Source organism: Staurois parvus, unplaced genomic scaffold (genome assembly GCF_062004578.1).
Source record: "Staurois parvus isolate SC_StPar_1 unplaced genomic scaffold, SC_StPar_1.0 ptg000005l, whole genome shotgun sequence".
Taxonomy (NCBI): domain Eukaryota; kingdom Metazoa; phylum Chordata; class Amphibia; order Anura; family Ranidae; genus Staurois; species Staurois parvus.
In genome coordinates this window covers 1,161,723-1,187,500 of record NW_028317801.1, presented here as the reverse complement: position 1 = coordinate 1,187,500, position 25,778 = coordinate 1,161,723, and the positions used below count along the sequence as shown (strand labels likewise).

General features: G+C 42.9%; 1 protein-coding gene across 1 annotated transcript in view; it reads right to left on the bottom strand.

The window, feature by feature from the left end:
- DPP6 (dipeptidyl peptidase like 6) overlaps positions 1–17,566 on the bottom strand; it is a 1,666,940-nt gene extending 1,649,374 nt beyond the window's left edge. Inside the window, exon 1 of the mRNA XM_089692326.1 lies at positions 17,267–17,566. Coding sequence (XP_089548452.1) covers positions 17,267–17,317 — 51 coding nt within the window. The 5' untranslated portion in view covers positions 17,318–17,566. The remainder of the gene's footprint in view (positions 1–17,266) is intronic.
- Between the last annotated feature and the right edge of the window lie 8,212 nt (positions 17,567–25,778).

Genomic DNA, 25,778 nt, shown 5'->3' with positions numbered 1-25,778 from the left:
CCTTTTGATCTGGCCAGTAACACACCTCCTGTATTAGAGTACTTAAACTCTGGATGAAGGAGCACAGGAGCCTGAGGGGAGTGTTAGACTTACTAGCAGCTTTAGATACATTAACACATTGAAGCCAAACTCCTGTTTACACTGCAGGTACACAAGCAGTTACAGCAACAGTTTTTTTTCCTTTTTGGGATAAAGGTTTTACATCGATAAATAAAAGCTGATCACTGTATGCACCCCTGTCGTGGTAAGTGGTTTGTCTCAACACTCTTAACTCATACATCTGCAGGACAGCTTATTCTTTTGAAAAACAACAAACTTACTGGCCAGATTACCAGGGGAAAATAAAGGGAAAAAGCCTAAAAAAAGAGAACGAATGCAGCCACCACATCTAAGAATAGGTAAACTTCAATAAATACAAATGTTTTTGGGTTTAATATCGCTTCAAAGTATATGAATAGCCAAATATGTTCTTGATTTGGATAGAACAGGGAAGGGTTAAGCCCCGACACTTTATTTTTTGCTGTCTGTGTATCATTGGGGAAATAATCCTTTACTTCTGTCCCAAAATACAACAGGAAGATAGAGGGAATCTCCCAACGTGAGGGGAAATCCCTTCTTAGACTGGCCATACACTGAATTTTAGCTGGTTCAGCAGGGGCTGGCCATCTTTGGATCAGTGTGTGGCTTTTACTGCTCAACAGAAGTTTATATTTTGATTGATTTTTGTCAAAGGGACATGCTGGAAATGTTTTGGCTATCAGTGGCTGCAGCTGCTGTCAGAATACAATGTCCTGCTGGGGAGCATCCCCCATCCACTTTGCTTGTGTGGATGGAGGTATCTCTTTCTGCAAGCCATTGATCATTTTTTTTCCCCGCAGCCACTGGTGGCAGTATGGAAAGTCATTTGATTCCCCCATCAACACAATCAGTGCTAATGGAGAAATTGCTCTTGCAGCCATATTGTGTTCTGCCTGTGGGGGGGCTTCCCTGTTGGCAGAACATAATGATTACTGCTGGGGCTACAGACGTAATCGCATGCGAAAAATCCGACAGGCTGAAGTCAATTGATGGATCGACTTCAGTACAACCAGCCTGCCCATAGATGGATCAAATCTTGCCCACTCCCTGCTGAACCAGCTGAGATTCGATCCTTATATGGCTAGCTTAACAGTGTATGACCAGCTTCAGACAGTTGTCCCTGTAACAGGTATCCCCATTGGAAATTTTCCGCAATTTTTTACTGGCCCCCCATTTTAAAAGGCAAAATAAAGTTTTGATATTTTTTTGGTTATACATAAATATTATTTTGACTTCTTTGTATGTAGTAAACATTCTTATTAATTTTCCCTATCATTTCCTTTAAACCTTGGTTCATACCCACAGTGTCAAATCACATGACAAGTCGCACCTTATGATCAGCAATTAAACTGTTGTAAACGGTGCGACTCCAACTTTGTCGGCGTTGCATCGATTGACAAGTAATTCCTGCACTACTTTTGCCGATTTCTGGTGCAACTTGCATTGACATCAGTGCATGAAGTCGCACAGATGTCTTACAAGTTGCACCTAAAGTGCCACTTTGAAATCCTGCGACTTCAAATGAAGTCGCAGGATTTCAAAGTCATATTCAGTGTGGACCCGGGATAACTCTTGCTTTGGGGACAATTCTAAAAGTTTCCCATCGCTTTTCTTTTCATACCAATGATCATCAATACAACTAGAAGGGTGATTCTCCCCAGTGGGGACACAGAAAAAAATAAAAACTTGACAGAAGGTTTAACTTTTTCTACTCTGTCAAACTAAAAAAGCTAAAAGGTTTTGCCTAGAGATATACTTTAAGAAAAGCTTAAACAGAAGAAAACCCAATAAAAATCCCATATGGACTTCAATATGTTAACATAATTGCCAAAGCACATTTTGTCTTAATATGCAGCTTTCATTGAATTGCATGTAAAGAAAAAACATTTTTTTCCTTTTTAGATAAGGTAGGAAAGTATTACGGTAATACCCATATCTGGTCTTTATTATCTGGGGCTCCATTAGAAAGCTTTTTTGCTTACTGTTCTGATGACATTAGGTTTACCAGATAGGAAGTATGAGTAAACCTGCAACAGGGACACAGCCAGAAATAAAAATCTGACAGTGGTTCTAGCCTTCCCTACTACAAAAAAAAAAAAAAAAAGAGCTTTTATTTGTGTGTGTGTTCTGTCGGGGATCCCATCACTTCCTGTCTGATAAAAATTGATATCAGCAAAAACCTAACTGGGGTTCTAATCCTTCCCACCCTCTGTTATGGGGTGACAATGCTCTATTTTAAGCTTTGCAATCACTTTAAGACAGTGCTCCCTCTTCATTCTGCAGCCCTCAACTAATCCTGCAGGGGGGGTGGATGATCTCACAATCTTTGCCAATCAAAGAACATATAGATTGAAAAATATATGCTATTTACTGAATTATGGAGGTGCAGAGCAAGGGACTCCCTGTGTTCAGCATACAGAAGGCAATTCACTTGAGCAGCACCCAGAAGAGAGACCAGTGCTGCCTGTATTCAGCACAGGTCACCGCAATGAATTTCTGCATCCCCTTTGAGCCTACAGATGTGAAATATGAAGAATTGGATTAAACCAAGCTTGACTTTCCTGAAGTTCAGCTTAAACACCTCAAGAGTCTTTGGAAGCATAATGGAGCTAGGAAGATAATGAGGAATACATGATGTGCCCCCTATTATCCCTTGGGCACTGCTAAACCTGCGATTCCGTGGTGTTCCACTTATTGACCTGGTGAACTTGCAGAGGATATGATATAGAACATATTGATTTTAGTAAGTGTATTATGATTTGGTATTGTGTATTTATTTCAATGGTTTTTGGTTACTATGTGTAAGTTTTTCTACTTCAAGCCCCTGAGGAAGCAACCCTAGTCGTGAAACATGTTGGGCAGACTGAGCAGATTGTGAACAGTGCAACCCCCTGCAGATAGATAAGTGGACTATCTACATTTATATCTACAGTCCAGTGCCAGCTTTTTATATCCAAGTTGGGGGGAATACACTGTATCTTCTATTATTGTATCACAACCTACTTTGAATTATATCAATTTTAACAAAATTATGTTAATAAATATGTATTTTTTGTCCATATTGATATTGTGTTTATGTGCCTATAAAGTCCATGTATAATACACTTCAATAATCCTTTGACTTAAATACTTCAAGAGTCTGTGGAAGCATAATGGAACTAGGAAGGTAATGATGAATACAGTGGTTCCATGCACACTAACATTTTTGTAAGCTCCTAGAAGCTGTTAATCAGTCATTTGTTTCTGCTCCTAGAAGTTAAATAGTGTTATCCTATGTGTCCATGCTAGTAGTGTTTTTCCAAGTATCAGCATGAAGGATCAGAAAAAAAAAAATGTTTTTGTAGAGTTTTTGGGAGCATTCTTCTTTAGCAAAAAAAAAAGCTCCTAAACGCGACCAGAATGTTCCTAACAACTTTATTCTAGCTCTTTCCCCCCCCTACATGAACTGTAAAAATGTTAATACAACACTAATGCTCCAAAACATTGCTAAATGCTCCTAAACACTACTTAAAAATGCTACTAACCACTTACCCCCCTTCCCGACCAGGCCATTTCTTGCGATACAGCACTGTGTTATTTTAACTGACAATTGCACGGCCATGCAACGCTGTACATAAATGAAATTTGCATTCTTTTCCCTACAAATAGAGCTTTCTTTTGGTGGTATTTCTTTACTTTTTGCTATAAAACATATCCAGTAAAATAATTTTAAAAATCAAATTTTGTCATAAATTTAGGCCAAAATGTATTCTGCTACATGTCTTTGCTAAATAAAATTCCCAGTATATGTAAATTAATTGGTTTATGTGAAAGTTATAGCGTTTACAAATGGCAGTATATATACTGGATTTTTTTTTATAATATATACTAGTAATGGTGGTGATCAGTGACTTATAGCGGGACTGAGGCGGCATTCTGACACTAGGGGGAATGGACTAACTGCCACTGATATCTCCAGTGACACTAATTCAGTGATCAGTGCTAGTAAAAAGCACTGACACTGTACTAATGACACTGGCTAGGAAGGGGTTAACATCTGGGGCAATCAAAGGGTTAACTGTGTGCTGTTTTACTGTGTGTTTTTTTACTAGGGAAACATGCTGCTGTGTATTTCTCTGCTGTGCAGAGAAATACACAGCAGCATATTATTGCTGGCAGGAGAGAGACCTGTGTTGTTTACACACGCATCTCCCCTGTAACGGTTTCTCAGCAATTGCCGTGGGGAATCTCTGGCTGGGAACCGGTGATCGACATATGGAGCTGCCAATGGAGGCATGGGTAGGGCGGCGTGCGTGCGCACCCACTACCCAGAAATGCAAATCACGTAAATATATATGATTTTGCACAGCCCTGCCGCCGTGTAGCAGTATTTCTGCTATAGAGCAGCAGGGGAGCGGTTAACAACATTTTTATTTAGCGTTTTTTATAACTTTTTTTTACCTTAAAAAAAATGCTAGTGTGCATGGAGCCTTAAAATGGGTATTTGTTTGTCCTACCTTACAACACCAAATCGGAAATAAGTCCTAAAGATGTTCATCTGTCAAGTATATACAGAGTAGCCTGCTACTCTGAAAGAATGTATTTAACCTATTCAATTGCATTAGTTCCTAAGGATCTGTAGGCTCTATTATGGTAAATACATGTGTTTAGTCTACAAAATAGCTACTTCCATGTCATCCAATAAACATGTCCAATTTTCAGCTCAGGATAACAATACTTAGGTTAATTGTTTTGTTGACAGCTGCAATACTGTTGCAGAAGCAACAGAACAAATCTGTGAAGTTCTACAATAGGAAATTGAATCACATTTTTATTCCCAGCAAAGTTAAGACGCACCACTGAAAATATTGAGATAGTATTTTCTCTTCAATGCAGGACCTCGCTCTTATGTATGGGAATGTCAGTACAAAGACTTGTTATTTCCTCACAGCCATCAATCAGATTCAAAGTTTCAGATCTCACCTGTCATCTCATAGGTGTGGATGTGACTGGTGTCACTTGAAATATAAAGACCACTATGAGTTCATGGGCTTTGAACTTGTGTTAATGGCATCAGTTCAAGAAGCTTCTGAGATCACTCAGAATTCATTGACAAGTGTGTTGCAGCTGTTCCCCCTTCACACTTGCATTTGACCTGCTGCATGTGGGTTTTACATTCCCATAGATCCAATAAAAATCCCATCTGACGCAAATGAAAGCCAACTCACATGGGTCCTAACTGACATTTTTAGACACACCACTAAAAATAATAGTCTTCAATGCAGGACCTCTGTCTTATGTATGAGAATGTCAGTACAAAGACCTGCTATTTCCTCACAGCCACCAATCAGATTCAAAGTTTCAGATCCCAACTGTCATTTCCCATAGGTGTGGATGTGACTGGTGTCACTTAAAATATAAAGACCATTATGTGTTGATGGGCTTTGAGCATGTGTCAATGGCATCATTTTGAGAAGTCTCTGAGATCATTCAGAATTCATTGACAGTTGCGTTGCAGCTGTTCTACTTAAGATTTGCATTTGACCTGCTGAATGTGGGTATTGAGTTCCCATAGAACCATGGAAAACCTATCTGATGCAAATGAAAGCCAATAAACACAGGTCCTGACTGACATATTTTTCTAAATGAAGCTAACAATGATTGTCCCAAGCGAATGCCTTCAAAACCTTTTGTTTAAATATTTCACATTTCCAGTTCATAATAACACAAGACGTGGCACTTTACTCATAGCAACTGATAAAAAAAAAAAATGTTCTTTAACAAGGAACATACATTCCACAATAATAATTATGCTACCAAATTTAGTGTGCGCTATAAAATGCCTCCAACATTGTTCCTGTTTCTTCTTGCTGGAGGCTGCCATTTTGTTGAAGCCCAAAGGCTTGAGCAACAGTTAAAGCAGAACTAAACCCTCTATTCCTTTTTAGCCAAAGAAGCTGCCATCTGCAATGGAGCTGCACATGTGATCAGTTATGACACCAGTTGGTTTGATGGTTGGACAGTTTGGTTGAGAACACAAGCAAATGTGACAGTTAGCATTCCTGGCATGCCGGGAATGTAACTGTTTTTTGAAACTGTTAAATCCATGGGTTTAGTTCTGCTTTTTTCTTTTAGATTGTCAGCAAATTGGCCTCTGCAAATTCAGCACAGTGCCTAAAAATGGAGAGCAACTCAGCACGAGAGACAGTGTATTACTGGATTTTAAACAGTATAGGCACTTATTTTTAAATGATTTACATAGCTATACTTGCAAAGCCTTAAGTGATCTAGCAAGACTTAATTTTCTGACTAAAGTTCCACTTTAAGCAACATACTCATTTCTCTTATTGTTTGACAAACACTGCTTAAACTTTTTTTTTTTTTTTTTTTTTTTTTCGCAATATGCAACAAATACAGCTCTGATCTTCACACACTGGGAACAGGGAGGTCATTACTTATCAGCTATTAAGTGGCAATAAATCTTTCTAAATGTTATACTACATCTGGGATAAGCATAGATGATGGGGATTTAACATATGGTGTCTACCAAAATTTCCCAATACTACAAGTATATATAAATATTCAATAAACACATATTCTTCATTATGAGCATCTATTTGTATAAATAACTTGAGGCAGCAGAAATAAGCATCTTTAAGTATCTGTTCATTGCAACAATTTGTTCACATGAAGGATTATGGGTGCTTGTTATTGACATCATTGCTGAAAATGTATCTTGTGTAGGAACAGAAAAGTTTTGCGTTTGTCAAGAAAATTATACACATTTAAGGTGCATAGAAAATGTCACTGTGTAAAAGTAAGAATGCATAGAAAACAAGAAATCAGTAAAACATTTTGTTTGCATATTTGTAGGTAAAAAGAAATTCTTAGGATTCATTCTGAAGCAGACCAAAGGATTATTTTTTTATTTTATCATACTAACTTCTTGCATCTAAGGTGCTCAGGTACATAAGTTTTTATTTGCACCTGAGCTACTTTCCTCCCCTGTGCATGTCAGTATAAATGCAAAGGCAACGTGAAGTTTTTAAAAAGCAACTCAGACGCAGCTTGAGCTTCACCTTCAGATTAATCTTAAAGCACCTCAGCAACTCACTAAGATCAAAGCAACTCAGAAACATGTGAAAGAACACTTCATTGACTTGCTTTGCTGATGCCCATGTACATGAGCCTAAAGTGCATGGGCAGTTTTTTTCTGATTTTAAGCTGCACAAGTTGCTCAAAGATGGCCACCATGTCATGGCTTCCTTCAATCCAATACACTACCTTCCTTACTAATGACATCTGTGAATATTACCTGTGTTTGGTCTGCGGCAGTGATCTATGCACTCAAAGAGTACTATAGCAACATTTAATTGTCAGCAATCACAGTACAGAACAAGTTGGAAGGAGGTTGCTAAGAATGATCAATGTACAACTGGCTATGTAGTATAGATTTAAAGTGGATGGCAATTCAAACCCTAACTAAATATAAACCTTCTCCCACTCCCATTCTAAGACTATGTACCCTGTAAAAGCAAAGATGCCTATATTCACCTATATTAAAATCAGTCTGGACCATCCACATGACTGGCTTCCAGCGCAGGCTTCAGTGTAGAGCAGGGGTCTCCAAACGTTCTAAACAAGCGGCCAGTTTACTGTCATTCAGACTTTAGGGGGGCTGAACTATGGCCATTGGGAGTAGAAAACAATGTCAGTGGGAATAGATAATACCCCATCTTTGGTGACAGTGGGAAGGATAATGCCCCATTTTTGGTGTCAGTGGGAGGAACTGTGCCTCGTCGTTGGTGTTATTGAGAGGAATTGTGCCCCATCGTTTGTTTCATTGGAAGGAATTTTGCTCCTTAGTTGTCAGTGGAGGGAATTATGCCTCATTGCTGGTATCAATGGATGAAATAGTGCCACAAAGGCTGGATAAAAGCAAGCAAAGGGGCCACGGTTTGGAGACCACTGCTGTAGAGGAGGGACCACGAACAACAGGTTTCCTATAGCAACCCTATGGGTGATGTCATTGCCCCAGCTTTGCATCCATTTCCGGCAATATCTCCTCTTCACTGAAGCTGGTGCTGGAAATATTATGTGGCTGGACTGTCTTAGAATAGGTAAGTATAGACATCATTTCTTTTACATGGTAGATAGAATAGGCTTAGAATGGAGTTGGCAGTATTAGGGAAGTCCCACTTTAAGGCCTCCTCCCCTGCTCCTCTTTATGAAATGGCACTTTTTTGGGAGGGAGCGGGTACCTGATTTTGACAGGTACCCACTCCCACTCTGTTTTCCTACCACCCCACCTTCCCTGCAGTTTTATGGAACTTTCACAGGTTCCAGGAGACTGTGGGACCAGTCAAGACGTGCAGCATGGCTCGCACATGCACAGCGGACACTCGGCTGTGAACCCGCAAGCTGTCACAGCTCAATGCCAGAGACTGAAGACAGGTGGAGAAAACAGCTGTGGTGATCGCTGGATCCTAGGACAGATGAGCGGCTGTTTATTAAAAGTCAGCAGCTACAGTTTTTGTAGCTGACTTTTAATTTTTACAAATATGACTGGAGATCAAGCTTAGTTGAGTTTTGACTTACCTTCTACTTTAAGCTGTTTGCAAACCAAACTTCATAATCATACAATCACCTAATGATCTGAATTCTCACATATGGTCTACTTTGCTAAGCAAAAACATACAAAGTTCAGTTTAATTAAAGCTTCCCAAGTTTAAGAGCAGAAGTCCAGAGCAATTCTTATTACAGTTACCTAGCAAACAATTCTTACTAAGATAACTTGGATGATACATATTCCACAAATGAACAAAGAAAGATGAGGAATTACAGACAACCATTGCAGGCTGAGGACCAGTAACAGCAGTGCAATACATAAAAGGAGCTTGAGTCATGGGCAAAGGAAAGCCATTATGTAACCAATTATGTCCCACCAAGATTGAAGCTACTTGAGAAAAACAATTCACCCTAAAAAGGCACCCACTGACATGAGATTATTATATTCAGAAGATCTATATGGGAATTATTCATGATCACTGCATAAACATGCATGTTTGTATGGACTGAGCCTGCATGTTCAATTACTGAGAAGAAGTCCCTGGAACAAACCTTATCTCAGAACTTCAACAGCGATTGGCCAGGAAGATCCAAAAGCCTTCCCGATATCCATTTTAAAAGCGCTGTCTGTAGACATTATACAGTGGGGATCGAAAGTTTGGGCACCCCAGCTAAAAATTTGTATTAATGTGCATAAAGAAGCCAAGGAAAGATGGAAAAATCTCCAAAAGGCATCAAATTACAGATTAGACATTCTTATAATATGTCAACAAAAGTTAGATTTTTTTTCCATCATTTACACTTTCAAAATAACAGAAAACAAAAAATGGCGTCTGCAAAAGTTTGGGCACCCTGCAGAGTTAATATCTTGTACTGCCCCCTTTGCCAAGTATCACAGCTTGTAAACGCTTTTTGTAGCCAGCCAAGAGTCTTTCAATTCTTGTTTGAGGTATCTTTGCCCATTCTTCCTTACAAAAGTCTTCCAGTTCTTTGAGATTTCTGGGCTGTCTGTCACGCACTGCTCTTTTAAGGTCTATCCATAGATTTTCAATTATGTTGAGGTCAGGAGATTGTGAAGGCCATGGCAAAACCTTCAGTTTACGCCTCTTGATGTAATCCGACGTGGATTTTGAGGTGTGTTTAGGATCATTATCCATTTGTAGAAGCCAACCTCTCTTTAACTTCAGCTTTTTCACAGATGGCATCAAGTTACCATCCAAAATTTGCTGAAATTTTATTGAATCCATTTTTCCTTCTACTCGTGAGATGTTCCCTGTGCCACTGGCTGCAACACAACCCCAAAGCATGATTGATCCAACCCCATGCTTAACAGTTGGACAGAGGTTCTTTTCATTAAATTCTGTGCCCCTTCTTCTCCAAACGTACCTTTGCTCATTCCGGCCAAAAAGTTCAATTTTAACCTCATCGGTCCACAGAACTTGTTTCCAAAATGCATCAGGCTTGTCTATATGTTCATTTGCAAAGTTCAAACAATGATTTTTGTGGTGAGGACGTAGAAGAGGTTTTCTTCTGATGACTCTTCCATGAAGACCATATTTGTACAAGTATCTCTTTATAGTGGAATAGTGTACCACAACTCCAGTGTCTGCCAGATCTTTCTGGAGGGATTGTGCAGTCAAACGTGGGTTTTGAATTGTTTTTCTCACAATCCTGCAAGCTGTTCTGTCTGATATTTTTCTTGGTCTTCCAGATCTTGCTTTAACTTCCACTGTTCCTGATGACTGCCATTTCTTAATTACATTCTGAACAGAGGATGTTGAAATGTGAAAACGCTTTGCTATCTTCTTATAGCCTTCTCCAGCTTTGTGAGCATCAACTATTTTCAGTTTCAGTTTTCTAGACAACTGCTTAGAAGAACCAATGGTGCTGATTGTTGGGGCAAGGTCAGATGAGTCTGGGCATTTAAAACCTTTGAGATTGACATAACCTGGTCTTCCCAGACGATGATTGAGAACAATCCATGACACTGGCAGGTCTCAGCTTTGCGAAGGGGGCAGAGGGCATGCTATAAATTCTGCAGGGTGCCCAAACTTTTGCAGACGCCATTTTTTTGTTTTCTGTTATTTTGAAAGTGTAAATGATGGAAATAAAATCTAACTTTTGTTGACATATTATAAGAATGTCTAACCTGTAATTTGATGCCTTTTGGAGATTTTTCCATCTTTCCTTGGCTTCTTTATGCACATTAATACAAATTTTTAGCTGGGGTGCCCAAACTTTCGATCCCCACTGTAGAGGCCCTCTAGTTAGCTGATAGAGTCTCTGTTTCTCATATTTCTCGATACCTTAAAGCGCAACTCCATCCAAAAAATTTTTTCAAGTTTTCCTTCACTTTCTGTCTTAAAAGACACAGACATAAAAGTGATAAGAATTCTCTCCACTGGGGACAGAGAGCAACAAAAAAAAAAAAAAAAAAAGGAGAGAAGGATTAGAAATTCTGTTTGGTTTTATTTGTGGTGCTGGCTTCTTGTTTGGTGACCCATTACTTGCATTAGTTTTACTAGTGTCACCTGAACAGGATGCGAGTGCCAATCTCTTCATTTGGGGTTACCAAAAGAAATAAAACCTGACATTGGTTTCAACCCTTCCCATACTATCCAACACTTTTAACAAGTTTTGACTGGAGGTAGGCTTTAACGGGCAATTTTTGAATAGCACTCAACCTGACAAGTAGGAACAGTTGCGATGCAGAAAGCCAATCACCGCTCGCCAGAGAACAATAAAGAATCAGCACGTTTTGGAGTACCTGAGTTACTTTGCTGAATGTGTTCTTCTCACTAAGCCCTGGTTCACACCTATGTGTCTTTTGCAGAAACGCACTACAGTCCATTTAACATGGTTTGCCTATTGAACATGTTCACATCTATGCTTTTTTGAGTTGCTGGGTTTTTTTTAAAGGGTCAGGGACTTTAAATGCAAAGAGCAGCCTTTTTGTTACAACAGAGTTCAAGGGAGATGCTGCTGAAACGCATGTAGTCACATTTTTACCACATTTTGCACTTTTTCTGCCCAGGAACAAAAACAATTTCCATTTTAATAAAAACAAAATGAAACAAATACAAAATGCAGCAAATACACGCATGTAAAAACACAAAGCACAATGCAAAAAGCATTAAACAAACAGATCAAAAGCAAAAAGTGTGAACCAAGCCTTAGTTATATGACCTCCAAAAATATGTGACATAACTTTTGGATCATCACTGTATTTTGACAGCTAACTTAATTTTTCAAATCACAACCCTTATTAAGCCTTGATATTCACAGTCTCAGCAAATCTTGGTATTTAGAAACTGTTTAGACTGGGACTTTAGCCCAATAAAAAGAAACATATGTTGTCTACTTGCAATTATGTGTATTTTTGTATCATGAAACATAAATCTCAATATTGTTGTAAAATGTATTCCAATATTTATTGCAAAGAAAAATCATCCACTCTACTTGCAAATATCCAGTGTCCAAGCAGAAAACATAACCATTCACCAATTATTTGGAGAGAAAAGAAAAGCTATATTTTCTCATTGTGCACAAAGGCTCGCTCATGGCTGAAAGCAATGACAGTGAAAGTTTGGAAAGACCCATACTCATATTTTGTCACAGATCACAGGGGCTTTTACCTTGGTGGGCTGAAGTACCATCACAATTCTTGCAAAAGGTGAGTGCAATTCCTCATTCCACTTACCCTGGTGCCTGAGCTCCCTGGAGGGGTTTACACAAATGTCTTCTAAATGGCTGCTGCAATGCACTGGCAGAGAGTACCAATCTTTTCACTTGCAGAGCCTACCAACTGCTCTGTAATAGCAAAGCATCAAGTTCCTGCTGATACCAATTAACTAATTTTCCAAACACTGTCAGGGCTCATGCAGAGCACATGCTAATCCTTGCTGGTTTCCACATTTTAAAACTTTAAGGTTTAAGTTTACACAAAATCCCAGACCCCCACGACCATAATCTTCCAGTGCAGCAGGGGTTATTACAGCCTGAGGGACCTGTAATCTGGACTCAACAGTGCCAACTATGCCTGCCATTTCCATCCCCCTCCTACATTCAAACAATGGTCTATGAATGGAGGAGGCTGATTTTTCATTTATCCACCATTCATAGATAATATTTCATTCAAACAAGCTATAGTACATCTTCTATGAATGGAAGAGGTGGGCAGAAAGGGCATGCATAGTTGGCACTCTTTATGACTGCAAATGGCAGGTTCGTTGGTTCTATTAACCCCTACTGCACCAGAAAATTATGGCAGTGTGGTGGGGAAAGGCATCAGAGGAGGAAAATTTCAACTAATGCAAGAACTAGCTGCACAAAGGACACATCAGATTGCTAGTAAGTAAAGTTCCTTGCAAAAAGTCATTGTAATGTACCCGATGTGTTTTTGTATGAGCTCATAAAGGCTTCTCCAGACAAACAGTACATGCTTTTCACCCAACCAAAGGCACCTACTCAAGATTAGAGGCAGCCTTGTCACCTGATTGTCCCAGAAAAATGGAATGATCCCCAGACAGACGCACTACCAAATACCCCCCAACCACCACCTCCTCAAGAAGCACCATCACCAGACTGTGTACTTGCACCCCTGAAGAGATACCTTTGTTTAACCCAGAGCAGAGATAAATTAAGACAGATTGGTGTCCTAGATTAGGTAGCACATTTGCCCTCCCCATAATTCCTTGCAATGTCTGCCCTATCTGTATTGTCTGTATTATCATAACCCCATCAGACATTGACTGCCTGCAAATGCATCCTCCCTCGTAAAGTGGCCATCAGGTGCACAGCTTTGATCAGTTGCACCATCCCCCTGATTTACTGCAGGAGAACGAAGGCTGTATCTAGATCATTGAAGACCCTATGGGCCCTAGGCTTCTACCTTGGTTGTCTAGTCCCTTACCTATTAGCATCTTCCTCAGGCCATCCTTTTCTACTACCCACCCTGTCCTCAAGTAACTCATCCACACATCCTACATGAGACTCCCGTCTACTCCCAAATAGACATATCCTACTACCAAGCTAAAATCTCACCTGTAACCCATACAGTGCAATCTACAGTCAACCCCTCCCCCTCTTTAGCTGGTAATTATACATTGATTAAACCAATCCCCCACATTGCAGCATGACCTGTCTCCAGGTCCAAGAAGTGGAAAAACATACACCATTCATGAAACCGACACAATGTTCTAGTACCTCTAACCATAGCAAGTCTGCAATACACCATACAGTAGTTCATCACTTATGCAAATTGTAGCATGGGCTCCAGTGACCATTATAAATATGCAGTAATTTGCAGCTACTGTGCTGTTTGAACATAAATCAATTGCTCTTTGCATCATTTATGAGAGCAGATTGACTAGTCTGATGTGATGAACAGATCTGTCGGGACACTGCTGTCTCCAGCAGTGGAAAAGCTGTTTAATGCACTACCCTATAGGAATTCTCCTTAGGTTGATTCCCAATTCATATTCCAAAACAAAGTACAAGTTTCAAAGTTTTCTATCCATAGCCATCCAATACACCAATCTCCATATCCTCCATGTGCAACAATACTCTGGATCAGGGGTCTCCAAACTATGTCCAATGTGCTAAAACTGGCCTAAGACGAGATTTACCTGGCCCACAGAAACCCTAACTGGCAGTGGATTTATCAGTCTGTGTATCAAAATACAGAGACCAGCATATTTACTGCCAGGCTCACCTTGGATGTAAGGGGAGGCTCTGCTGGGCTCCCATGGATGTAAGTGGGGACTCTGCTGGGCTCTTCTGGATGTAATGGAGACTCAGCTGGACACTATTATATGCAAGGACAGATACATGAATTAATTTTAATATAATGACTTCCTTTATAAAACTGACTTTGCCTTGCTCCCATAATTTACAGAAGAAGTGGACTTCTTTGACCCAGAGCTGCTTCACCTTCTATCATCCTGTTGCTCTGCTGCCTGAAAGGTAAGAGGGACTCTGCTGGCCATTTCTGGATGTAAGGGGGAACTCTGCAAGACACTCCTGGATGTATGAGGGAATACTGCAAGACACTCCTGGATGTACGAGGGAACTCTGCAAAACACTCCTGGATGTAACAGAGGACTCTGAAAACACTCCTGGATGTAAGAGAGGACTCTGCAGGACACTCTTGGATGTAAAAGGGACCCTGCATGGTACTCCCAGGAGGTAAGGGGGACTATTGGATACAAGGAGGGACTTACTCATATATTTAATTTTAAGTGGTTGAAATCCTCACACATGAAATATGGACAAAGCATCTCCCTCTATAGTATGTACTTTTCTCAATTCAGAGCAGTAAGTGTCATTTCTGTCTGCTGCTTCGTTCCTCTGCTATCAGCATGAGTCACCTCTGACAGAAAAAAGATGACAGGTAAGGGCACAGCCTATGATTAACAGCCTCAGCTTTGTTCATGTGTGCTGTGTGTAAGGGGATATATCCCTTCCCTCCAATCAGCTCTCAGAGCTCTCCTCACTGAGCGTAACTTCCGCTCCCCACCCCCTGATTTTCAGAGCTGAAAGATTCTGTGTAAATTCTGTACTTTTAATGGATGTATGGGACAGGAGGCCATAGGTAAATAGGTACAACTTATGTAAGATAATTTGTTTCACCTCTGTGTATCACCTGAGACCAGTCACTTCTCTGGTTATATGTAAAGATTTACAACCACTTTATTGAACTCATTGATAAAATTGATTTTGTCTTGCTCCCACAATTTACAGGAAGAGTGGACTTCCTCCACCCATACCTCCTTCTCCTACTGACTACCACCCTATTGCTCTGCTGTCTTAAAGGTAAGAGGGACTCTGCTGGGCACTCAGATGTAAGGGGGGATTCTGCTTAGCACTCCTGGATTAAAGGGGGGACTCTGTTGGACAATCCTGGATGTAAGGGGGGACTCTACTGGGCTCTCCTGAATGTAAGGGGGGATTCTGCTGGGCACCCCTGGATGTAAGGGGGGATTCTGCTGGACATTCTTGGATGTAAGGGGGGACTCTACTGGGCTCTCCTGGATGTAAGGGGGGACTCTGTTGGGCACTGCTGGATGTAAGGGGGGATTCTTCTGTGCACTCCTGAATATAAGGGGTGGCTCTGCTGGGCACTCTTGGAAGCAAAGATGGATTTATTGAATAATTTTAATTTAATGAAAATGATAAAATTGATTTGTCTTGCTCCCATAATTTACAAAAGTGAACTTCATCCACCCAGACCTGCTTCATCTCCTGAATACAGCCCAATTGCTCTGCTGTCTGAAAGGTAGGAGGGACTTTGCTGGGCACTATTAGATGCAAGGAGAGTGTATTCATTAATTTTTAATTTAACAAGTTCATTGATAAAATTGATTTAGTCTTGCTCCCAGAATTTACAGGAGTGGACCCCTCCACCCAGACCTGCTTCACCTCCTGACTACCACCCTGTTGCTCTGCTGTCTGCAAGGTAAGAAGGGCTCTGCTGGGCTCTCCTGGATGTAAGGGGGAATTCTGTTGGGTGTACTGGATGTAAGGGGGGACTCTGCTGGGCTCTCCTGGATGTAAGGGGGAATTCTGTTGGGTGTACTGGATGTAAGGGGGGACTTTGCTGGGCTCTCCTGGATGTAAGGGGGGACTCTTCTGGGTGTACTGAATGTAAGGGGGAATTCTGCTGGGTGTACTGGATGTAAGGGGGAATTCTGCTGGGTGTACTGGATGTAAGGGGGGACTCTGCTGGGTTTACTGGATGTAAGGGGGGACTCTGCTGGGTTACTGGATGTAAGGGGGACTCTGCTGGGTGTACTGGATGTAAGGGGGATTCTGCTGGGTATACTGGATGTAAGGGGGATTCTGCTGGGCATTCCTGTGTGTACGGGGGACTCTGCTGGGCACTATTGGATGCAAGGATGGATTTATTAATTTTAATTTAAGAAACTCATTGATAAAAATTGATTTAGTCTTGCTCCCAGAATTACAGTAGAGGGCCCTCCACCAAGACCTGACTACCACCCTATTGCTCTGCTGTCTGACAGGTAAGGGGGTCTCTGCCAGGCCCTCCTGGATGTAAAGGTGGGGAACTTGTTAATTCATTTTAATTGTATGAATTTATTTATTAAACTGATTTTTTTTCAGCCTGTGAATGTTTGTAAAGCCACAGTGAAAAGTTAGGAGACCCCTGCTCTGGATCCCTGACTAGAACAATCCAATCCACCAAGATAAGTACCTTTATCTGAGCCATGTGACTGTCATTTTCCAGATCTCATTGGACCCCACTGGAAATAACTGTCACTTTAAAAAAAAAAAAAAAAAAAAAAGAACTTCTCTCGGTGTGTTTAGATTTGTGAATTGATTCTACTGCAACAATGTATCCTACTCCATCACAAGAGGAAACAACCAGCCCCGAGGAACACCACAACTACCATGTAATCCAATAAGTGAAAAGCCGGAATCAGTGAACTGAAACTATCCGGAGATAATCCCTAATCCGTCTACGGTGGTGATTACATGGTCCATGCTGATCAACCTGCCTGTACCCAGCGCTCCCGGGGCGCTGCTCCCCAGCACACACCATGCGATCAGGGGGCACATCATCCACCAACTAGTTGTCTGCTCTCCCTGGATGTGCGCCCCGCACTCCCCCCGGGACACTCACCAGCACGTTGCCCTGCATCTTCACCGTCTTGATGATCGGCTTCTCCCTCATGTCGGCGGCTGTGTCCGTGTCGATGTCTCAATCCATCTGCTTTGATGACTTTAGGAAGCTCCCTGTTTATTCCCCATCTCTGGAGCTGGGTGTCTGCCTCCCCCTCCCTCCTCTCCTCTCCTGTCAATGGCAGGATTCTTCCTCTTCTTCTCACACTTAGATGATTGGGATTCTGGGCGCTGCTCCGCGTGACGTGGGGTAAACACAGAACACGCCGGTCCCCGCGGGTGGGAGATGTGTGGAGTCCCGGCCAGAGGTGCCAGCTGCTGGCAGGGAGTGGAAGAGGAGAGTGGATGGGGGGGGGGGGGGGTTGTGGGGGGGACTGGGCACTGCCTGCTTCTATGGCACAGTCACAAGCTGGGCATCATTTATTAATGAGGGGCACCTGAATAAGTCACATCATCACAGTCAGCGAGTTTATTGTCGGGGAATACATGTGTGCTGCTGTCCACACTTTGCAACCTGCTGGGAGCATCCAGAGGCAGCATTGCACATAGGAGGTATTGCACACAGCATTGCACATGGGAGGCATTGCACACAGCATTGCACATGGGAGGCATTGCACACAGCATTGCACATGGGAGGCATTGCACACAGCATTGCACATGGGAGGCATTGCACATGGGAGGCATTGCACACAGCATTGCACATGGGAGGCATTGCACATGGGAGGCATTGCACACAGCATTGCACATGGGAGGCATTGCACACAGCATTGCACATGGGAGGCATTGCACATGGGAGGCATTGCACACAGCATTACACATGGGAGGCATTGCACATGGGAGGCATTGCACACAGCATTGCCCATGGGAGGCATTGCACACAGCATTGCACATGGGAGGCATTGCACACAGCATTACACATGGGAGGCATTGCACATGGGAGGCATTGCACACAGCATTGCCCATGGGAGGCATTGCACACAGCATTGCACATGGGAGGCATTGCACACAGCATTGTACATGGGAGCCATTGCACACAGCATTGCAAATGGAAGGTCCCCATCACGTTAGGTACCGCACACAGCATTGCAAATAGTAGACATTGCACACAGCATGCACATGGGAGGCATTAGACACACTGGGCACATTGGCTTGGCCGGCTGCAGGGAGGTGAGGACCACACACAGCGCTGCACAGGGGACGCATTGGCTGCGCCGGCTGCAGGGAGGTGAGGACCGCACTCACACAGCGCTGCACGGGGGACGCATTGGCTGCGCCGGCTGCACCTGGCTGAGGATCGCACACATAGCGCAGCGCTCAGCGCAGGAGTCCTACAGCAGCCTCAGTGACCTGGCCAGCGCCGCCCCTTTCCTCACTCTCAGCCAATCAGCGCGCTCTGTATTTTGAGCCATGGAAGCGGCGAGGCTGTGCGCCAGGCAGTGGAATGAGAGCGCTGATTGGCTGCTGCGGAGTGAAGCAGGGATGCATATGATGTAGCTGGATTATGTACTAAGTGAAGCAAGACAAGGGCTTGTCAGAGGAGGCTGTGTACATGACTGGCAGGGAGGAGGAAGGAGCCGGGGAGGGCTGGAGTCTGGGGATTCACATGATGTGTTCTCTGGCAGAGAAAGGAGGGGATGGGAGGATGGTTGGGATGGAGAGCAGGTGCACCTAGGTTTAGGGGGTGCAGGGAGGGAGGAGAGGGGTGCTGGGTTCTTTTTTGTTTGTTTTTACTATACAGCTTTTTAAAAGTGAACTCTGAGCATAAAATCATTCATCTTAGATTGTAAGCTCCAAGGATCAGACCCTCCTATCCCTCGTGTATTGTACTGTATTGTTGCTGTATTGTCTCTTGTTGTATTGTAAAGCGCTGAGCACACTGTTGGCGCCATATAAATCCTGTATAATAATAATTCATGGAAAGGTTTAGTTCACCTTTATTCACTTTTCCCCCAAAACATCCCTATGCAGTACAATGTGCGTAAAGGATATTTCCACTTACGTTGTCACATTTGAGAAAACTCTGCTATATGTTCCCACTAACACAGTATAGCTAAAAAAAATGTTTTTCTATCTTATCCTTTAGATCAGGAGTCTTCAAATGTTCCAAACAAAGGGCTGGTTTGCTGTCTCAGACTTTAGGTGGGACCGAACTGTGGGCAGAGGGAGTATAAAAAGTCTTGGCATCAGTGGAAGAATACTGCCCTATCTTTGGAATTAGGGGGAAAAATAGTGCCACACCGTTGGTGTCAACGGAAAGAATAGTGCCGCATTGTTGGTGTCAGTGGGAGGAGTAGCGACTAATTTTTGGTGTCAGAGAGAGAAATAGTGCCCCATTATTGGTGTCAGTGGCAGGAATTAAGCCCCACTGCTGGTGTCAATGGGAGGAATAGTGTCCCAAGGGCAAGATAAAGGCAAGCAAGGGGCCACGCTTGGCCCCTAGTCTGCAGTTTGAAGACCACTGCTTTAGATGTTTCTAAGGCTGGCCACAGATTTTTCTTTTTTATTTGATCAACCCGATGGTTCATAAAAAAAAAAAATAGATTCCCCCATCCACACAAGTGAGGTGGATGGAGGAATCCTCTCTGTTTCGCCAACGTGTTCTGATGGCAGAGCTGCTACACTGTCAGAATACACTGATCAGCAGCTGCAGCTGCTGCTCGACATACGTTTTAGAATATTCCCATTACACAGAAGTCGTTTGTTAGATCTACTTCTGCTGGGAATGGCCATAGATGGATCAATATTCAGCCAGTCCCTGCTCGACTGGCTGAATTTCAATCTAATTATGGGGAACGTAAAGTGTTATTAAACCCACAACAGTAAAATCAATCTGTGTATGCAGTAAAGCATGTTTGTTATACTCACTGTGGAACCTAAGGAGTTAATCCTTCGCATCATGAAAAAAAAGTGTTAGATCCTGTCATCTCTGATCCTCTCCTTCTTCTACTGTCCCCAATCCATCTGCTGATAATACAGAGCCCTAGGAAACATGCTGCACATGCTCAGTTTGGTGTGTATTGCTAGAGTTTTCTTTAATCTTTGGGAGGGTGCATGTGATCAGTACAGGGCCAATCAGCACTGTCCAGACAGAGGTCGGGGGTCCTGGAGCCTCATAGGACAGTCATATAGATAGAAGTCACAAGACTGCTCTAACTGATGATGAGAAAAGGTATTTAACAGTTTATATTTACTAAAATAATTGCACTTCCATGCAGGGGTGTATTTACCACAAGGCAAACAAGGCATTTGCCTAGAGTGGCATTTTTTTCAGGGGGGCAGCAGCATTTTCAGGGGGGGCAGCTGCATTTTTCAAGTGGGCAGCATCCCCCCCCCCCCTGAAAGAAGGGATGGAAGAAAGGACACACGCAGCATGGGGGCCAGGTGGGATCTGAGAGAGGCTGCAGACTGCTTGATGGTGTATGCAGAGCCTGACTCTTGTTCCCGGGGATGTCTAAAGCTGTGAAGGTGAGTGTCTTCTTTCTCACCAGGGTGGGGGGGTTGCCAGTGTGTATGGGGTTGTGGTAGTGGAAGGCTCTCTTGGGTGGGGGGTGTTGTTGGTCAATCTCAGGCTGTTATCGTGGGGAAGGGGGGTGTTTGTCAGTGTCAGGGTCTCTCCATTGGGGGAACCAATTTTTGTGTTGCCTAGGGCAGCATGAAACTTAAATACACCGCTGCTTCCATGTTGTGTGTACTGTGGGAGACCAGATATAGTGAATGCAGAGTCCTGGGTTTAGTAACACTTTAGGAAGAAGATGTCGTGGCTGATTGTAAGAATTTCTGCAGTCTTGTCATCTCTGTCCCCACACTATCCCTCATTAGCATGAAATGCAGAAGGGCAGTTTCTAAATTTGTAAGCCCTTGTTAAGACAGACAGTGTTCAAATGGATTGTCAAAATATAACGTTTGTTTGTATTGCTATTGCAAAGCTGATGTAATAAAATGAAAGTGAATGCTGTGACCATATATCTCCTTTGATACATTAATATGAAGTGGTCTGCTCTGCCAATGAATACTTACTTTATAAGCCGCTCATAATTGTCCTTCCCTCTTTGTCTTGCATATTGCAGGATGTACCGAGTGTCAGATGCTTGACTCCAGAAACTCCCAAACAAACATTTGGATTTATTCCTACCCACACATGTGCAGTCCACTCTCATTCCCTCTCTGTGGATGGTGAGCTGCAGGAGAGTGGACTGCACATGCATGGGTAGGGAACAAAGCTTGTTTGTGCGTTTCTGGGGCCACATATCGTCTTCCATCTACAGAGGGAGGGCAATAATATCAGCAGCTTAAAAAGTAAGCATTTATTTGCAAACAGAGCACAGTGTGTTAATGTATTAAGGACATTATAATGCAGGGGTATCCAAACTTTATAAAAAAAAGAGCCAGTTTACTGTTAATCAGACTTTAGGGGTGCAGACTTTGGTGAGTGGGAGTAAAAAATGACCCAGTGTGAGTGGGTAAACAATGCCTGATCATTGGTTTTAGTGGAAGAAATAGTGCCCCATTGTTGGCATCAGTGGGAGGAAAAGTACCCCATCATTGATGTCAGTGGGAAGAATAGTGCTCCACCACTGGTGTCAGTGGGAGTAATGGTGCCCCATCATTGGTGTCAGTGGGAAGAATAGTGCTCCACCACTGGTGTCAGTGGGAGGAATGGTGCTCCATCATTGGTGTCAGTTGTGGATGGAATAGTGCCCCATCATTGGTATCAGTTGTGGCTAGAATAGTGCCCCATAATTGGTGTCAGATGTGGATGGAGTAGTGCCCCATCATTGGTGTCAGTTGTGGATGGAATAGTGCCCCATCGTTGGTGTCAGTTGTGGATGGAATAGTGCCCCATCGTTGGTGTCAGTTGTGGATGGAATAGTGCCCCACCGTTGGTGTCAGTTGTGGATGGAATAGTGCCCCATCATTGGTGTCATTTGTGGATGGAATAGTGCCCCATCATTGGTGTCAGATGTGGATGGAATAGTGCCCCATCATTGGTGTCATTTGTGGATGGAATAGTGCCCCATCATTGGTGTCAGATGTGGATGGAATAGTGCCCCATCATTGGTGTCAGATGTGGATGGAATAGTGCCCCATCATTGGTGTCAGATGTGGATGGAATAGTGCCCCATCATTGGTGTCATTTGTGGATGGAATAGTGCCCCATCATTGGTGTCAGATGTGGATGGAATAGTGCCCCATCATTGGTGTCATTTGTGGATGGAATAGTGCCCCATCATTGGTGTCAGATGTGGATGGAATAGTGCCCCATCATTGGTGTCAGATGTGGATGGAATAGTGCCCCATCATTGGTGTCAGTTGTGGATGGAATAGTGCCCCACCATTGGTGTCAGTTGTGGATGGAATAGTGCCCCACCATTGGTGTCAGTTGTGGATGGAATAGTGCCCCAGCATTGGTGTCAGTTGTGGATGGAATAGTGCCCCACCATTGGTGTCAGTTGTGGATGGAATAGTGCCCCATCATTGGTGTCAGATGTGGATGGAATAGTGCCCCATCATTGGTGTCATTTGTGGATGGAATAGTGCCCCATCGTTGGTGTCAGTTGTGAATGGAATATTGCACCAAGGGCCGGATAGAGGAAAGAAAAGGGCCACATTCAGCCCAAGGGACGTAGTTTGCAGACCACTGTTATAATGCATAGGGATGTTTTTTGGGAAAAGTAAGTAAAGGTGAACCCTTTTATATACAGTATATTTAATGCCCACACAGGATACCACCACACCAAATGGCTTTGCAACTATAGATATTATCTTGTGAAAGTAGCAGTGACATAATCACAGTGCTGTACATAGTCTGTGCCGACAGTAGAGCTAGGGGAGGGGTTCTACAGACTCCGCCTACTACAGATTGCCTGCAGAAAACAACAGTAGGGGGCGGAGACAAGACCAGTCACCCTGCACAGGGAGAGAGAACAGTGCAGTGACAGGAAGCTCCTGCACATAGTCAACTTTGCACACCGGCTTACTGCAGAGATCTGATAGAAATACACAAATCACACCACGATTCCAGTATACACATGGCTCTTGTATTTGGACAATATTTGCTTTTCTTGGAGTTAAATTAAATACAAGGATCCCTGCACACACAAGCTATTGCTATTACTTCATATCATCTAGTTTCATAAAATGTACTTTTTATGAAGCAAGATGATATGGAATAAAAGCAATATCGGAGGAAATTGTGTGTGCCAGCGTTCTTGTATTTATACTTATGCATCCTGCGGAGGTGGATTATATCCTTGCATTATACTGGAAAAATACAACGGGGACGTGGAGGCGGAGCAGTGAAATGTTTTTTAGATTAAATCAGAACTTCAGACGAATATAAGATAAAAAGGAATAACACAATAAAAAACGTAAAAAGCAAAATTGCTGCAATATTCACCTTCAATCCAGAGATTTCCTCTGCAGTACTTGTTTCTGCCACTAGATGTCCTCAGTCTGCCCAGAAACACTTCTTCAGATTTCCTGAACCTGCCTGTGATTGGACAGTGAATGGAGACATAGCACAGCACATCTCTCTGTCACTCTGCTCTCTCCTGCTGTCAGCATACATACTGTCAGCAAATGAACTGATTGTCTCCTTGTGCTGCTTCTTCCTCTCACACTTTGGCCCTGCTGTACAGGGAGTGCAAGAAGCTGATACAAGGTTAAATTTAGATACTTACAAAATACATTCAGCCTGGGTTCACACTGATGCGGTGTAGAATACGCACCATATCACAATCGCACCCCGTTCATGCGAACCGCTGCAGGTGTGTATGTTAACAACACCCCGAAATCAGTCCGCAAAACATGGTGCGATGTGCAGAATCGGATCGCATGGGTGTAAATACCCATGTGATCTGATTCTAGTGTGGACCAAAAAAAGGGTCCTGCACCTTTTTGGTGCGGATGTAGTGCGATTTGAGTCATACAAAATGTATGGCTCAAATCACACCGCACAGAATTCGAATTTGCATTTGAATGCAGTGCGGTTCCTGTGCGAATCACATGCGATATACCGCACCGCAGAAGTGTGAACCCAGGTTAAATGTTGTATCAATAATTAGGAGCTGCACTCGTTTGTGTCTTTTCAGTATTTTCCTAGAATTCAGCTTAGAAAAGATGTTGTTTGAAGATAAAAAAGTGAAGTTACAAAGAGCAAAGAGGATGTGCAAAATGCAGTAACCATAGCAACCGAAGAGAAAACATTCTGTGATTGACAGGGATGAATGTACTCTATAGAAATGAGATGACAGCTGCAAGTTTTCAGCAGGATATAGTATCAGTTGTCTGGTCGGTGGGTTCTTCTCGATGGCACTGGCTGCTGTTGATGGGAACACATGATAGGACAGGCTAAATACCTATCCTGATTTCTGCAGTTCTCGCAGGAAAAAAAAAAAAGCATTACAAAAAATGCCCCAAACCTGGGTTTAGAGAGGAGCTTTCCAGAATAACTGACACCCGTATGTGCATAACGCGTCCAAACACGCACTTATGTGCTTACGTTTATTCTAGTGCCTTGAATAAATGAATATTCTACCCAATAGAATGAGTTTATGCCCATACGTATTTGAATGCAAAATGCGCATAAATTAGAGACATTTTTTCTGCCAACATATCTGGAGCATTTTTTCATACATCCATGGCATTGAGAGCAAGGCTGATGTCATGTGGACCACTATGCCATTGGCGACCCTGTGATTTGTTGAAATCTCCAGCAGTCCGATCGCTAAGAGCCTGTCTGTCCCTATGGAATTGCTCCCTCTTGAGCTGAAGCAGCGAGATGTCACTCCCGCCGCTAGCGACTGAGACTCAGCAGTGTTTGGGCCAGTGACAGAGCGTTAGCTCACTGCCTCAGCTACACAGGGAGTGATTCCATTGGGACAGCCAGCCAGCCTTTTTAGTCATTCTGCCACTGGCGATCTGTGTGTCTGGTGATTTATTGCTAAGAAGTGATTTGCTGTGGCAACAAATTAAACTAATGCATTGGGTTGGTGTGTTCTGCTACAGATCCCTCTGTTTCAGTGATTTGAAGCCAAGCTATAGAGATGGCAGAATGATTGTCGCTGGTGAGCAGGTCAATGACATTAAATGCTGCTCAAATGCAACGGAGCTACAAATCACTGTAAAATTAAATTGGAGCTTCAGTCCACCTTCCAGGTGGTTAGACCCATTATGGTGCATGTGCCAACGGGCTCTGCCTGGCCTTTGCATCCTGGCAGGGCACACACAGGTGATTTTTGCCCATGAGCAAAGACAGGGCTGGCTTTGGACTTCTCTGGTAGCAGTCTTTGTGACATAGAGCTCTCCCAGGACCTGAAGTCTTGCAGCACATCTGCCAGCACCAGGACAAGGTCATCTAGTGCCCTGGGCGAAGATGCCAAATGGCGCCCGCCCCCCCCCCAAAAAAATGCATGAGTAAAGTTTCCCTCCCTCACCCCCCAAAAAACATGAGCACTAACTTGCACACTTATCCCCAAGCATCAATTCCCTTTTCTAGCTAACATGCTCCCCAA